This window comes from Lagopus leucura, unplaced genomic scaffold (assembly GCF_019238085.1).
Source record: "Lagopus leucura isolate 7727_CA_CO unplaced genomic scaffold, USGS_WTPT01 Super-Scaffold_73, whole genome shotgun sequence".
Lineage (NCBI taxonomy): Eukaryota > Metazoa > Chordata > Aves > Galliformes > Phasianidae > Lagopus > Lagopus leucura.
The window spans coordinates 29,122,115-29,137,619 of NW_024962252.1; the positions used below are offsets into that span (position 1 = coordinate 29,122,115).

Sequence of the window (15,505 nt, forward strand, 5' to 3'; positions counted from 1 at the left end):
ATCAAGGATGCCCTGGCAAGAGCATTATTATCTGTTTGTGGAAGTCGCACAGCTTTTATTAATGAGATTCCTAATAAAGTATTAAAACCCTGTAGGCAGAAAGCCACACTGCTCATTCCTGAATCATATGAAATCATTCACCATTTTATATACAAGTTTTGAATTACAATCTTCAGCTTCTCATCAGAAAAAACAAAACAAAACAAAACAAACAAGCCTAAAAAAAAAGCATTTTTTGGTAGAACTGCACAGTGTACAGAAGCATACTTTCAGTTACACAGTATCTTACAGAACACATACTTGAACAAAAAGCAGAGCCTGTTATCTTTCCTAGAAGGCCCTGCCCAGACAAAACTAGATGTGTCACCTCCATTACCAGAAGAACGGCTTTAACTGGACAAAAGAGTACATGAAAAACCTCCTGAACACTCCAGATAGTTTAACAAAAGGAGAAAAGTACATTTGTAAACAACTTTAAAACAAGAGCCTTATGGAAATAGTCACTAGAAAGTTAAGCTGTTGAACTCTTCATAGCCCAAATTGGTACGTTTTACCGTTATTTGGGGTGGTTTTTTTTTTTTTCCTTTTTTTAACACAAATTTTGCCACACAGAACACTTCACTGAAAAATATAGGCAAATAATTTAAAAAAAAAAAAAAAAAGAAAAAAAAAAAGGTGCATTTAAGAAAGAGACAGTTTGAAAGCCAAAGGCCAAACTCCAAGTTGCCCTTGTATGTTACAAGAACAGCGCTATAACCCAGCTGTTGAATGGAGCACAGCACTTGTTTTACGATCTGAGATTCTTTTTAATGTAAACTCCGAAAAGTCAAGAGCTACTGTTAGAACTGACTTTTGTATTACGTACCATGAAGCACTGTTTTCACTTTTCATTATTCAAATTTTGCCGTGAATTGACTTTTTGTAGACAGTATCAATTTATTTTAAGCAAATCTGTTTTAAGATGAGGCAACCAGGTAAAAACTGTTCAGAGAAATGATTTTGTATGTGTAATTATCTACCATGCATCTCAAGTCTAGCATTAGTATTTATGTGCTCTACTTGATGCTTAAGCACATGTTAAGCAAGCTGTTGAGCACGGAGTGAGTCCATTTTGGTAGATGGACAGATGTATGTGAACAGCAGTGCTTTGGATAACTTGTGCTATTCCTAATACTACAGTTATTTTCTCCACCAATTACATTTTACTATAAATACGTGTGCCCTTAAGTTGATCCCAATATCAGTTTCATCTAACTAATCAAATTATCTGCTAAGGTTTTGGGAATGATTGCCCTTCCCTTATTTAAGTAAAAGTGGGACATGTTTCTTATTCCTAAAAATTTGCCAACAGTGGATTTATTTTCAAGACAGAGTGACACTGTTCAGTAAACTGTTGGTCATTTTTGTTCACAAATAAGCAGAAGAGTATTGATGTTTATTATCAGGTATGCAGGAAGGGGAATAGAAAATGCTGTGATATTTCTACCATTAATGTTTTTCTAATTTCTGCCCGTGGGTTCCCATAAAATAATTATTAATTTGAAATAAACATAAACCAAAGTTCCTATTACCTCTCATATTTTGAGGGCTCAGCAGCTAAATTTCAAATTTTTATTTTCCCTCTGCAAAATAATGTTGTTAAAGCCCTGCCAACACCTGAGTGTGCCAAGAGCTCATGTGAGGACTAATTTCTATTTCTATACCTAATTTCTGTACCAGCTAAAAGTTAACTCATAGACCAAATAACAAATGTGCAATGTAAACAAGTAGTTGTAGTTGTTTTCTCCCATGTAATAATGATAAATAATGACACTGATAATTATCTATCCTGCTTGAGTACATTAAATGCAATTCTTCACTCACAAAGGCAGCAGCAGGCATTCTGAGATGGACTTCCTTTGAGCTATGCTCAAATGAGTGGAATAACTGAGATTCCTGATGGAGATCTAAGCCTTTTCCCTCATTTTCTTAACAGTTTCCTCAGTTTTCATACTCAATTGTATTTCATAATTTGCTACTTGAAATAAATTCATTTCCCCGAGCTTTTTTCTTCCTATCCAGAACAAACTTATTTGCATTTATGGCAAGTGCTGTTCAGCAAGTAAGTTGTAAAGAAAAAAAAAATTCACGTGAAGTGGTATGAAGGGAGAATTTAAAATTGCGTTCATTTGCTTTCTGAATTTCATTTTCAGAAAGCTTCAGAGAAAAAAAGCTTTAAAGGCTTGAAAATTGTTTTCGTACATTTTTGTTTCTTCTAAACAAAGGATCAATTTTACTCAGTGAATCACTTTCATAACTGCTGCCCCGTAACTACATGAAACTGCATGTCATTCCCCCCAAGAAAGTAAAGAAAATACAGTGTTTTACTTCAAATATTTTATGAATCCAAGATTACAACAAATACATTAGTCAAAATGCAGGGCTATCAAGCACTGAACCAAGGATGCTGGCATCAGTCTGACTACCATTTTGCAGGTGGAAAAAATATACTACGACTACAGATAAAAGGCATCACTAATGCATCATGAATTACTCTGGTCAGCCAACATCACCTCTGCAGCTTGATGCATGTTTACGTCCTGAAAATAATAATGATAAATTTGTTTGAGATGAGACACTGGAACAAAGCCATTCTTAAACAGGAAAGTTTTTGTTTTGCTCTTATCAAGGTAACACCAAACACTAAAACCAAGATCTTACAATTTAGCAGCCACTTTAACACTTGTTAGGCTAGCCTTCACACAAGGAGCATGCATACAGCCACTGTTCTTGCTTTATACTGTGGGCTGTTGGTTAATTCAAGTCACTGTTTTCTCACCTTATCTCATTAACCTGTTGAATCAGATGTCCACCGTAGGAAAAGGAAAAATTAAATGATGTTAAGTGTAGCAGACAAATACAGATCACACCGAGAAGCTAACACTCATGAGTTGTCATAATAAGGGATAATAATAACAATTAAAAAAAAAAATCAGTCTTTTCTGTGCATATTTTTTTTTTTTTTCATTCGAAAGGTCCCAGGAAATCATGATGTGCCTGGCCGTTTCTGTTGCTGATTTCTGATGACCTCTAACTGTTTTTTGCATTGCTGATAATAAGTTGAGAGACTTTTATTTTCATCTAACAGCTTTTTATGTTCTTGTACCAGACGGGATGTATTTTGTTGGTCTTTTTCATCCTGGTCCAGTTCTGCTATTAATTCTTGCCTGAAGTAAAAAGGGGAAAAAAAACAACAACAAACCCATCAATTATAATCTACGTCCATTTGAGCAGAAATGCATCACAGAATCAAGGAATCATTAAGTTTGGAGAAGACCTCTCAGATCATCAAGTCCAGCCATTAACTCATCCCCATGCCCAGTAAACAGTGTCCCTCAAGATGAACTCATGCATTTCAAATACTTGTTTGATTAAATTTATCGCTGTTGACATTTTGTGCAAAAAATTAAGTTGACGAAAATCTTATTCTTTACAATAGTTTGGGGAGAAATTCTCTTCCAAATTAAATCCACATTCAAACATTAAAACAGCTGGAAACCAGCCTCAATCTCTTCTCTTGTCCTTTTAATAATAGCTTTCAGGTGTAGAACATGTAAGAATCCACAGAGAAATTCATAAATTTAATACTAATTTTGCTTATGTATATGCACATCTAACAATGCAGTAAGAGGCAAAACCAAAATAATTTAGATCAGTTTTTAGTGAAATGCTGTTTTGCTGTTTTCTATTTGCAATTGACCTTCCTAAAGCTGTGGAAAGCAGAATCAGGCAGAATATTTTTACAATTGTTACTAGAGCTAATTTATGCAATCATCATCTAAAATGTTTTTTAGCAACTACTGTTAGAGGAACAAATTCTCTGCAATTGTATCTGTTAATTTCTGTAATGCAGTTTTCCACAAAACATAACGTTGTGACTTGTTTCTTTCCCCAGCATCCTAATTATTTACAGACAGCACTAAAACAAAGCCACATTTGGAATTACCTGAATGATTCAGTTAAGATTTCATCACGAAAGTTTAAAGCTGTAAGAACAGTATTCTGTGCTTTACATGCCCTTATGACATCATTCATGATAAAGTTTGGGGTTTTTCTTTTTGATCTTCGGAAAAACACCACAGCAACTGGCAACTTTGCACTGAAATGCTGTTTTTTACTTTGAACTGTACATTTTAAAGCAGTGGAAAGCAAAATATCAGGCAGATTATTTGTGTAGCTGTGATTTCACTTAATTAATGCATTAAGGATACAATACGTTTTTAAAGCAACAATTTTAGAGGAACAAATGCACTGATAAACTTGCTAAAATTATCCTACAAAATGGATGTAGTTAAATAGAATGCAGTTTGTTTTACTATTTGTTTATGAGGTGACAAGCAGGCAAGCTGCCAATAGTAATCTAGCAACAAAATAGTAGAGGAGAAAGTTCATGTTCTTAATTAATTGTTGCCATGTGCTTTGTAATTACACTTTAAAAAAATTTATTAGTTCAACCTTTATAGAATAATTATTATCTCAAACAACATTAAATACATCAATCACAGCACTATTTTTTGTTTCATACCTAAGGGCAATTATGTTCTGATTAAGAAAAAACAACTGGGGAGAAATCTCTATACAGACAGTATGGGGAAAAAAGGAAAAAGGAGAAATCAAAAGATAGGAATTAGTTTTGAAACAGAAGCCCCTTTTTATATTGCCAATCAGTCCTGAGGGACAATGGAAATAAAAACAAAATTAAGATCTTCACTGCAGATTCAACATTTCTTCATGAACTATGTAAATTCTAACAGTACTTGGGAAAAAAAAAATGTTCTCAAGATGCTAAGTCAGAAGTGAACACACATTTTTTTTGTTCTTCAGCTATTCCACAAACGTCAAGGCAAGCTCTGCTTACACAACACTTTGCCTGCCATGGCTTAGACCCTTGTGGGTAGCAAGCTGGTTACTTGGTTTATTAAGTATTTATGACCTCTAAGAACTGCCCCCCAGCACCAGGAAAGAGAAATGATGAGAAGCAAAACATAACAGATTGCATTGCAAATGGACATTCTGAGTCAGCAATAACTTTGGCTCCAATCCAACTGTACATGCAAGCAGTTTCTTCACGTATACATGTACACCGTAAGAAAGTACATAATGGCTTTCACGTATTAGGTCCTAAACTCCTACTAGAAAAACATGATATGTGACTTGGTAATACTGATTGACAAATGCTGGATATAACATAAAAACTAACTGTTAAATAAGTAACACTGAGCTGTTATCTACAATTCTAAAAGGCAACTGAAGGTCTTTTACTGGACAGAGAGTGAAATAAAATTCCAAGGTTCCTCAACAGTCCAGATCTTTTATTTGCAATGATGCAAACAACATAACTACTGTGGTACATAGATTGATGTCCCGTAAACTTTAAAGTGGACTTGTCCAGAAGAAAAGCTTTGATACTGATTGAAACTTTAGTTACCTCTCCGAATATCTCACCTATGGAGAGTAGTTCAGTACTTCTAAGAGATTAGGCCTGAAAAATGATCATGGTCTATGAAATTTTATTTTGTAAAGCCTGAAATAGCAGTCACAGATCACTTACTTCCTCTGCAACAGCAACGCAATTTCTGTCTGAACTTTCATATACTCTTGTGCCATTTTGCAGTGCTGTTCAAACACAGCCATAGATTCTTTGGAGTTCGGGCATGGTGCTAGAGGCTGAAAATAAATCAGACATGTTAAAAACTAATGAACTGATATGTCAGTGTACAGCATGTTAGAACGTCTCCACAGAGTATTTATAACATCTTTTAAAAAACAGTAAGCTTTTAAAAATAAGTGTTAAACCATGCACTGGAAAATTTTACTGCACTGATGTCAAAGTCGACTCAAACCTCCAACCTGCAGTTATTAATCTGACAGTCTCTTCATCAAAAGGAACAAAAATCAAAGTAGTTTTTAATCACACACATAACAAATACAGTGAATGCAACAATTTGATTCAGTAAAACTCAAGCAAGGAATCTTATTTTGACAGTCACTCAGATTACATTTGGTTTTACGGATCATGTTTCCCAGAGGCTGTTTTTAATAGCTTGATCAAATCTGAGTCAACCAATCTCAGATTACATAATACATTTTTTTTAGCCTTGGTCAAAAGTTAGACAGAATAGAAACACAGGTAAATACGTGGCCCTATATTTTGCAGTCCCAAATTCACACATTAGAACAAAGCATATATTTGTTACCTGTAACTGATGATCTAATGTAAGATACGCCATTGGGATGGAGTTATCTGACCCATTGGTCTCTGTAACAATAATAACAATAAGATTTTAATGCATTTTTAAATGGAGTTCTATTTTTATAGGACAAAAACCATAACACTACATCATTTCACATTACACAATATGAAGATGAAAAAGCAAATGGAAATAGCAGGAAATAGCAGTGTTCCAATCCCAAGGCAGGTGATTTTTTTTTTTTTTTCTGATAAAGTTAAGAACTTCAAAATTATGGTCTATCTAATCAAGAAGAAATAAAGATTAATGTGATCATCCTCCGTTTCTAGAAGTCATTTATCAGCATACAGACTTTAAAAATGCTATTTTGCACAGTTTTTCATCATGTTCTCTGCTTACAAAAAAAACTGCCATTTCATTCTTGTTTATGAAGGATCAGCCAGCCAGCCATGCATCTAATGATTTTAAAATTAGAAGCTGTGCAAACCAACTCTGCCAAAATAAAAAAAAAGCACAACCTCCTGCTCAGTATTGAAAACAACTCCTGGTGAGGAGTTTGTATCTTCCTTACAACATGCTCTAGGGCATCCATCTCCTTTGCTCTGTAGAAACACTTTGTGGACAGCAAGGAACCCAATAATCAGCCTATCTCGTGGGTCTGGCTGCTCTCTTCTTACACTGCATTTGCTCTGACTTTCTCTAGTTCTTTCATTCTGTATTTAACATGGTTCTCAATTCTTAAAGGTTGCATCTTTTGGAAGCCCAGAATTTGGGGAGCACAAAGTTACCGTTAAGCTTTAAGAGACATAGGAGTAAAGACACATTGAGAAACTACTGATTTTACAGCTGCATTATTGCTACTAGAGAATTATATGGAGGAGGGTAGGTGGGGAAAAAAAAGGGGCTGCTTACCCATACCCCAAAAGCACCTGCCACAGAGTAGTCGTGGTAGAGAAACTAAGGTGTTGCCCTCAAAGACTACGCTATCTCCAAGAGCAGCTTCAAAAGGAAACAGAAATAAGAGGGTGGGAATGGAGAAAAAGTGGTTAAGTCTATGCTTGTAAGGAAACTAGAAGGTGGTAAAAATAAATGAAAATAACAAAACAAAACAAAAATCAGAGACTTAATCACCACAGTGTCTTAGATAAGAACAATATTAAAGGCCTTCCCTGCATTTGACTACTGCCATATATGGAATACTGCTACAGCAAGGGAGTTATTGCAATGCTTCAAATACATCAATGCATGCAAAAAACTTCAGATTACATTCCTGAGCTTCTGGTCATGTGTCACAGAGCTGTAACTTTTCCTGTGGTTGATCAGATTTGGCTGTGTCCTTATTTTATCACTTTGCCTCATTTACTTAACAACGCACTCACTTTTACAGAAAACTGATTTATCTGTTTAAAAATGTAAACCTTTGTTTATGGACTGGATAAACCTAATGTGAAAAAATACACATGGTACATTCTGTATTTACCTGAGTATAAGGTGAGTGATTTCTGTGAGCAAGAAAGTCACCAAGTAATAGACCTAACTTTAGCTCCAGCTGTGTGTTGCATTTATGGCCAAACATTTAGGACAAACTGTCTCTGCGCTGGCATAAGATAAGCAACTTTTGGTTCCCAGAAAACTGTCTATTAAACTAATGGTAAGAGATTGCTTCCATGTCAAACAGCAATTCCCGTAAACGCTCACTGTCCAAAGCAACTTGGAAGCACAAAGGAAGGCACAGGGTGGGCTATGGTGGAAAGCAAGGGCTTTGGGAATTATATGCTACTAGGCATAGTGTGTGATTAGGCAAAGTGATAATGGACAGAAAGAAGAAAGCAAAGAGGCAAAGTACAAGAGTATGCTACTCTCCTCCTACTAAAACGGGGGAAAGAAGTACAGATCTTACATTCAGAATCACCTTATATTTGGTAAAATACGAGTACGCATATATATGTATGCTGGCACAAAATCAGTCCATGTGTGAATTTCCATTTTGCAGTTGGTTACAGGAAAAGAATGACAGAATCTGATCAGCCAAAGATGAAACAGATCACAAGTGAAAGGCTTCAGAATTTAAAGCACTATGAAATCACAGAATCAAGAATCATAGAATCGTCTTGACTTTAAGCCTAAGATTCAACAGGTATGGTCCAGTAATGAAAATGTAAATCTTATTTGTATCCTAGAAAGGAATTTGTGGGGATCCATCATTTCCACGTAGTCTAATATTGGTTCTTTTTGTGATGGCATGCATTATTATCTTTAAGATCAAATTCAGCTATTTTGTATAGTCTTAATCACCTTTCATAACAAAAGAACAGTGATGCTACAGTACATTACTTAGATCAGTTCATTTAAGAACAGTACATTTTATGTGCACATTGTGCATGAGCAAAATTTCAACACATAGATTAAAAAAAATATAAAATTAATGTATTCCAGCTGGTACTCACCTAAGTAGTTTCCAGAAGTCAGAGCAATGAAAGCTTTATCTGTGCATTCATAATACAAATGCACAACACTAAAATGCTGCAAGATGTCCATTCCCCTCACTCCACAATAACACATTATAACCAAAACTGGTGCTCAAAGATCTTTGTTAAATAGTCACATTGCTGCATATGTACAATACTTTGTAACAAGCATAATTCCTACAAGCTTACGTAATTTAACAATATCTTTATAAAAAGTTTTCATATCTAATGTCCGAAACAAAGCAACAATAAAATGATTTAACCTATGCAACATTAAAATGGACTGTCACTTTCACTGCCTAATTCTATACATAGGCACATACCCTATGCCATAATCAATTGTTTCTCTTCTAAAACGTTTCACTAATGAACTACCTGCATCATCAGGTGTCCATGGATTACGGGTTGGCTTTTCAGAGGTTGGTCCCGAGGTAGTGATCATTCTCACACTAGGACTAGATGATCTACTGCTGTTTCTACTCTCCTGAAATGATAAAACAAAGTGACAAGGAAAGTCAAAAGACGATTTTTCAAAACATTTATTTTACAAAATGGTATTAAAATAAAAAATCAATGTGAAGAAACCTTAATACATATTCCTCCTGACCTCTTGCAAATCTTTTACCCTGAAAGCTTTCCAGATAGCTTCATATACTTTACATGTATTGCATGGATTTCATCATAATTTCTTCTTTATCTTTACCACACAAAAAGAAAAGGATGCAATTTTGCTATTCAGCATAGCAAAAAGGACTGTTGAACAATGCACTAAAAATCTTTATATAAAAGCACTATACTACACAGACTAGTTTTCACAACGCTGTTTGGTGAATTCCATCAGCTCTATAAAATAAAGAAAGAATAAAGTTTTATTTCTGCATTCATTGATTAAGCATCAACTACGTTCAAATAAAGGAATGAACTTCAGTAATTGCACTTCACTGCAAAGTATTAATGTACAGTTTTTATTGTGATTCCTGTGTTAACTTAGAACTTAATCCTCAGAAAGCATGAAAAAGTGTTTAATCAAAGCAATCCATTTAAACAATTGATTAAACTAAATTAGAAATTGAGGAAATTCTCTCTTTCAAAGCAAATTAAAAACCAAAGCAAAATTCTGTATTAATAGAAAGCTTGACTATTTAAAACCTTCTGTTTACCAAAGCACAGAAACTAACACTGATATCATTACTCTACCTAGCTTCTCTTTCAGAATTCCAATTTACAATACATACTATTGTATTTCATATATCTTCTCACTGACACAAAATAAACACAGTGTAGTACTTAAAAGTACAGACCCCACCATCTTTTGCAGGAAAACGCTTCTGTCAAATGAAAAAATGCTATTAAAAGATAATTATTTTCAATACAGCGCACTGTTAACAAAATGATTCACTAGCTGTCCCTGTATTTCAAAAGGAGCACTGAAATGCACATTACCTGGAAGCTGCAGTTCTTCATGACTCCAATTTCCTAGTATCATATCTTAAATTAATTTTTAAAAGCCAGGATTTCAGTCAGTCAAGCTACACTCCAAAGAGTAGCAAGATTCTACAGTGAAATACCCATTATTTCAACTGCCTTACACTATGTTTCTCTGGTAATTGCTCCAGTTTAAGAGCCTAGCAAAACATGCTATTAAACAGCACACATGAGACCTGTAACAGTAAATGCCCATACTTTCTAAAATGAAACATCTTTAAAAGAACAATAATTTAAGTCCACTGGGTAAAACAGGGAAGTCAGAAACACGGCTCAATTATTACCTTCTCAGAGCTTTAAAAATTGTTTCAAATGCAAAACTTATATTGCAGCAGTTAACGCTGTCCCTGTGCCAACCCTGAACACTTTGGTTTTGCTTGCTTATGCAATGGAAAAATGTTTGCAAGGTATGCAGCTTCAGTAGAAATAGTTGTTAAAAAAAATGAAATTATTTGTAATGCCCTTAATTTGCTTAAGCTACCTAATTTTCTTCAAATTATTTCAGTCTTCAGATGCTGAGGAAACTCGTATCTGATTGTTTTCTGCCATATCATATCAAGGGAAATAAATTCATAGCATGATGTGAAACTCAATTAAAAACTAAGGAATTGGCAAACGGGGATGGAAATTTATCCATTAGCTGTGCATTCCTCCTTTGACAGACACATGATAAGCAACATGAAGAGTGGTTTCATTGTTATTAACCATTTAATGTTTTATGTTAGTAGCCAGAAACTATTGTAGAAATAATCCAATGGGATGATACTATCAGGATGACTGCATTAGAAATTTTGAAAAAGCTTTTCTGTTGAAGTATTTGCTGACATTAGAAAGCCTGGTGTCTACTGGTAATGTGCTCAGATATGAATGATAAACACGCACAAGAAGATAGAACAATCTTTTATAGTGAAGTGTAAGTGAAATGTGTTGAGTATTTAGATTTAGCAAAGGGGACCTGAAAAGTACACTAGCAAGCTAAATTACAAGCTATGCTATGCTGCACTGTGTGCTGTACCAGATTGTTTAGATCTGTGAGATACTAGAGATAGGAGTAAAGGATTTTTATCTGAAATGTATTTAAAAAGCATCACAAAAACCCACGAGAAGTTCCCAAATCTGAACACGTTAGATTACAGTGTTTGAGTGTGCTGAGTAAGATGCTTCAGCTTTCCTGGCATAACACTAGACTGCAGCTACCTTCCTTGACACCAGCCTCTCTAAAGGTAAGCCAATGGCTGTTTTTCAGCAGATAGTTCCTGTTACTCCTTCATGGATCTCCTTTCATCCTTGCCTCCTCCAGACATCACAGTATGCCAAGTATGCCAGACTTTTTGGAGGGTTACCCTTATACTAAGCCAACATATCTTGGGATGCAGCTAGCATGGCATTGCTAGCTAGTTGAGGGAAGGGCATCCTGAAGGGGGACCTACAGGAAAGTTGGAGAGGGACTTTTCATAATGGCATGTAGCAACAGGACGAGGGGAATGGCTTTAAACTGAAAAAGAGGGTAGATTTAGACTAGATATTAGGGAGAAATTCTCTACTGTGAGGGTGGTGAGACACTGGAACAGGTTGCCTGGAGAGGCTGTGAATGCCCCCACTCTCATTCAAGGCCAAGCTGAAAGGGGCTGTGAGCAACCTGGTCTCAAGGGAAGTGTCACTGCCTATAGCAGTAGGGTTGGAACTAGATGATCTTAAGGTCTCTTCCAACTCACACCATTCTTTGATTGCATGATTGCCCCACTCTACACTGCACTGGTGCAGCCTCACCTTGAGCACTATGTGCAGCTTTGGGTGCCACAGTACAAAAAAGACACAAAATTATTAGAAAGTGTCCTAAGGAGTGCTACAAAGGTGGTGAAGGACCTATAGGAGAAGACATATGAGGAGCAGGTGAAGTCCCCTAGTTTGTTCAGCCCAGAGCAGAGTAGGCTGAGGGTGGTTTGCAGATCCTCACAGCGACTGGAGGGGTATTGTTGTGCTCTGCTCTCTGATGACAGCAACAGGGCCTGAGGGAACGGCATGGAGTTGTGTCAGTGTGTCAAGTTGATACCAGGAAAAGGTTCTTCATCAGATCGTGGTCAGGCCTTGGAAAAGGCTGCGCAGGGCAGTGATCAGGGCCCCAAGCTGCCAGAGCTCAAAAAATGTTTGGACAATGCTCTCAGATATAGGGTTTGAGTTTTGAGTGGTGCTGTGAGGAGTCGGAAGTTGGACTCAGTGACCATTGAGGGTCCCTTCCAACGTGAGATTCTATGATTGTATCTTTGTCAGGTGGCTACAGTCACACTAGTTTTTTAGTTTCTCAGTTTCTCAAAGTTTTACAGTCTTGATAACCTCGCTTGCTCTGAGGTATAATTCTCCCTCTAGGAACTGCACAGTTTTTTTCAAGTTTAATTTAAGCAGGAAACCAGACTTAAAGAAGTCAGTGGCACTGGCCCTTTCTCCTCATCTCCTGTGGATTTTATCACCCTACAAAATAGGAGAAAATAAAAATGTGCATCTGTGACCAATTGCACAGTCTCATGGACAGAATGATTCATCTGTACAGTATCAGCTCCCACAGATTCTCATACTTGACTTGTGCACGTGTGGGTCTGCACGCTCAATCCTTACTTCTCAACTGTTCAATACCATACATGCATTATTTTTTTTTCCCACCTCAAAGTAAACTGAGAAATACTAAGACTCAGCAAGAACTGTTAAAAAAAAAAAGAAGTTTAAGAAGTATTTCTGATATCATCATGGCACTGTATAGAATGATCTACCCAATAAAAACATAGGTGGGGGCACGGGTACCCCACTGTCTATCTAATTGCAATCTGCAGTTCTTTAACAATTACACCAAATGTGTTCCAAATCTATTTGTACAAATTACCAATTTTTTCCAAGGAGACTATCCAGTTTAAGCAGCAGGATTTTTGTGCTCCATCAAGCCTTTCTAAGTTTTATTGTGGCTGCAGTTCAGTGCACATCTATTTCTGTGTTACAAAGCTTAGGAAAGAACAGTAGTTAATGGACAGCCACAGACATCACAGTTCAATGAGGTCTTAAAATGATCAGCTCAGTGAAAAAAAAATTGCATGGAAAAATGAGTAGGCCATCGCGATAAATGGATGGAAACAGATGAGATTGCAGACTATAACTGCAGGAAAAAGGTTACATCAGTGCTGCTCATGTAACTTGTCCAGTCTAAGGTCACCAAGCACTAGAACATACGACTTTTCACCAAGTCCTGTGACTTAATGCATGGGTTCTCATCAGCAAGCCCCTCCAATGGCTGGCTCAGTGATTGAGAACCTTAGTTGTAGCACATTTTCCTATCTAAGCTCTCAGTGTAAAAAGGTCAACTGAGCAGTAAAGCACTATTACTGTCTGATGTTTTGATAGTACCAGTACTCAGGCATTAGTGGAAAATGCCTTAAGACTCTGAAGACCATTAAAAAAAAATAAATTAATAATCATAATCAAAACCACTCAAAGACCCATGCAATACACAAGAAATCACAACACATACATCAATTTCAGATTAAAACAACCAAAGCTAAGCAGGGAGTCCTAAGCCTTGGTCTACCCTTGTCAGGTAAGTACCGCAAACTTTGGCATACTTGTCCCATGTTTTGCTCCACCTCAACAGAAAAATCCATTCCGAGTAGGAAAAACCTTGAGAAAAACAAACTCCAAAATACTGCAGTATAAATTTATATTTGCATGTTGGCGATTTCCAGAAAAAAACATGTTTATTATGATTTCTGATCAGCTTTACTATTCAGTCAAATGGTTTTAAATAAGAAAAAAAAAAAAAAACAAACGAACTAAAAGTACAGCATAATTTTGAGTGGGGTAGGAGCTTAAAAGGACTGGGTATGGGAGAGGAAGCACACAGTGCTATGGCAGTTCAATAAAGAAGCCAATGCAAAAGGGTGGGTTTAAGAGAGAATGGTATGCAGGAAAGAAGGATGTTTGCAATGAAGAGAGGGAGGGGGAAGGGGACTTTCAAATTAGAGAAGATAACCCATATAGAGTACGGTGCATGTAGGGAGATGCTATAAACTGACCAGAACTACACTAGTTACAGATGTTTTTTCTGCTTTGGCTGGTAGATTCCTTAAATAGATAGCAGTTCAAGATTTTAAATACACATTCAGATAGCAAAATCCAGAGCTTATAGAAACCTATATAGAACAACCTTAAGTATTATGTTGTGTTTGCTTTCTTAATTTACTGTTTTTTTAAAATAAGTACATACATATATATGTCAAAAGTTAGCACTAGTTTCAGCTATCTTTTCCATTATTTTTCTCGCCCATGCCCAAAAAAAGGGAGAAAATTCATGATTTATTTATATGGACAGTACATAAACTTCTTCCAAAGAACATTCTTATTATTACATTTCCCAAAACTGCAAGACAAAAAAAAAAGCAGGTAATTTTAATACTGCCACTTACATTTCCAGTATGTATACTATAAGAAAGAAAAAGGGTAAAATGTGATTCTAGTACTTCTACAGACCCACACCAGTCTGGCATAATTTCTGTTCTACTGTTAACCAAATAGGCTAATCTGTTCGTTTGCTATATTTTGCAGATTCATTTCTTTCTGCCTTCTTTGAAGATATTAAAGTATACTTAAGAGTTATTTCATTATTCTCTGATAGTTGTATGTAGCAAATTCTACTAATAATATCCAGGGGATTCATGAGATTTCTGTGACTATCACATTCTACAGAATTAAAGAAGGATTAAATGTTGATCTCCCTGATAACCACACACCCCTAAAATTACCACCTATTTTAGATTATTGCTGTAGGTTGTTTTTTATGGAAACTTGATTAACCTGACAAACATGTTAAGATCTCAATTTCCAAACATACAAATAATAATAGGTACCTAAAAATTCCTAATTCACACTAGTGATAAAATGCCCTCTCTGAATCACTTCAACAGGCCTGGTAATAATTAAAACACAAAATAAAGACATTTGAATGAAGCATTAGCTGTACTTTTCTCATTTAAGATGTTCTTAGTTTAATTTCAGCTTTATATAGCATAACAGTGTCTGTTACCATGGCATTTATAATACCATCTACAAAGCTATTAAATTAAAAAGCATCTTAATGCAATAGCTGTACTTATTTTGTAAAATATCCTTGTGATAGCTCCTTGTTGTAAAACTCTCACAAGAAATGAGAGATAGTACTGTGAGATATGTTTAGAGTATAGAGATTCATTAATAAATAAATACACATAACATTGATTTTTTTTTTTATTTTATGCAATATGTGAGTCTAATGTGTGTCTAACTGCTTCAGACAATTATAAGTAG

At 35.7% G+C, this 15,505-nt stretch overlaps 1 protein-coding gene across 5 annotated transcripts in view; it reads right to left on the reverse strand.

Annotated features, from left to right (window-relative positions):
• Positions 1-123: 123 nt before the first annotated feature.
• The window catches only part of MAP3K7 (mitogen-activated protein kinase kinase kinase 7), a 49,390-nt gene continuing 34,008 nt past the window's right edge, over positions 124-15,505 (reverse strand). For all 5 annotated transcript variants that reach the window (XM_042879283.1, XM_042879275.1, XM_042879266.1 and 2 more), the window contains 4 exons: positions 9,074-9,182; positions 6,237-6,298; positions 5,591-5,706; positions 124-3,206 (listed from right to left, as the gene is read on the reverse strand). In XM_042879283.1, the coding sequence (XP_042735217.1) occupies positions 3,026-3,206; positions 5,591-5,706; positions 6,237-6,298; positions 9,074-9,182 (468 nt within the window). In that variant the 3' untranslated portion in view covers positions 124-3,025. The remainder of the gene's footprint in view (positions 3,207-5,590; positions 5,707-6,236; positions 6,299-9,073; positions 9,183-15,505) is intronic.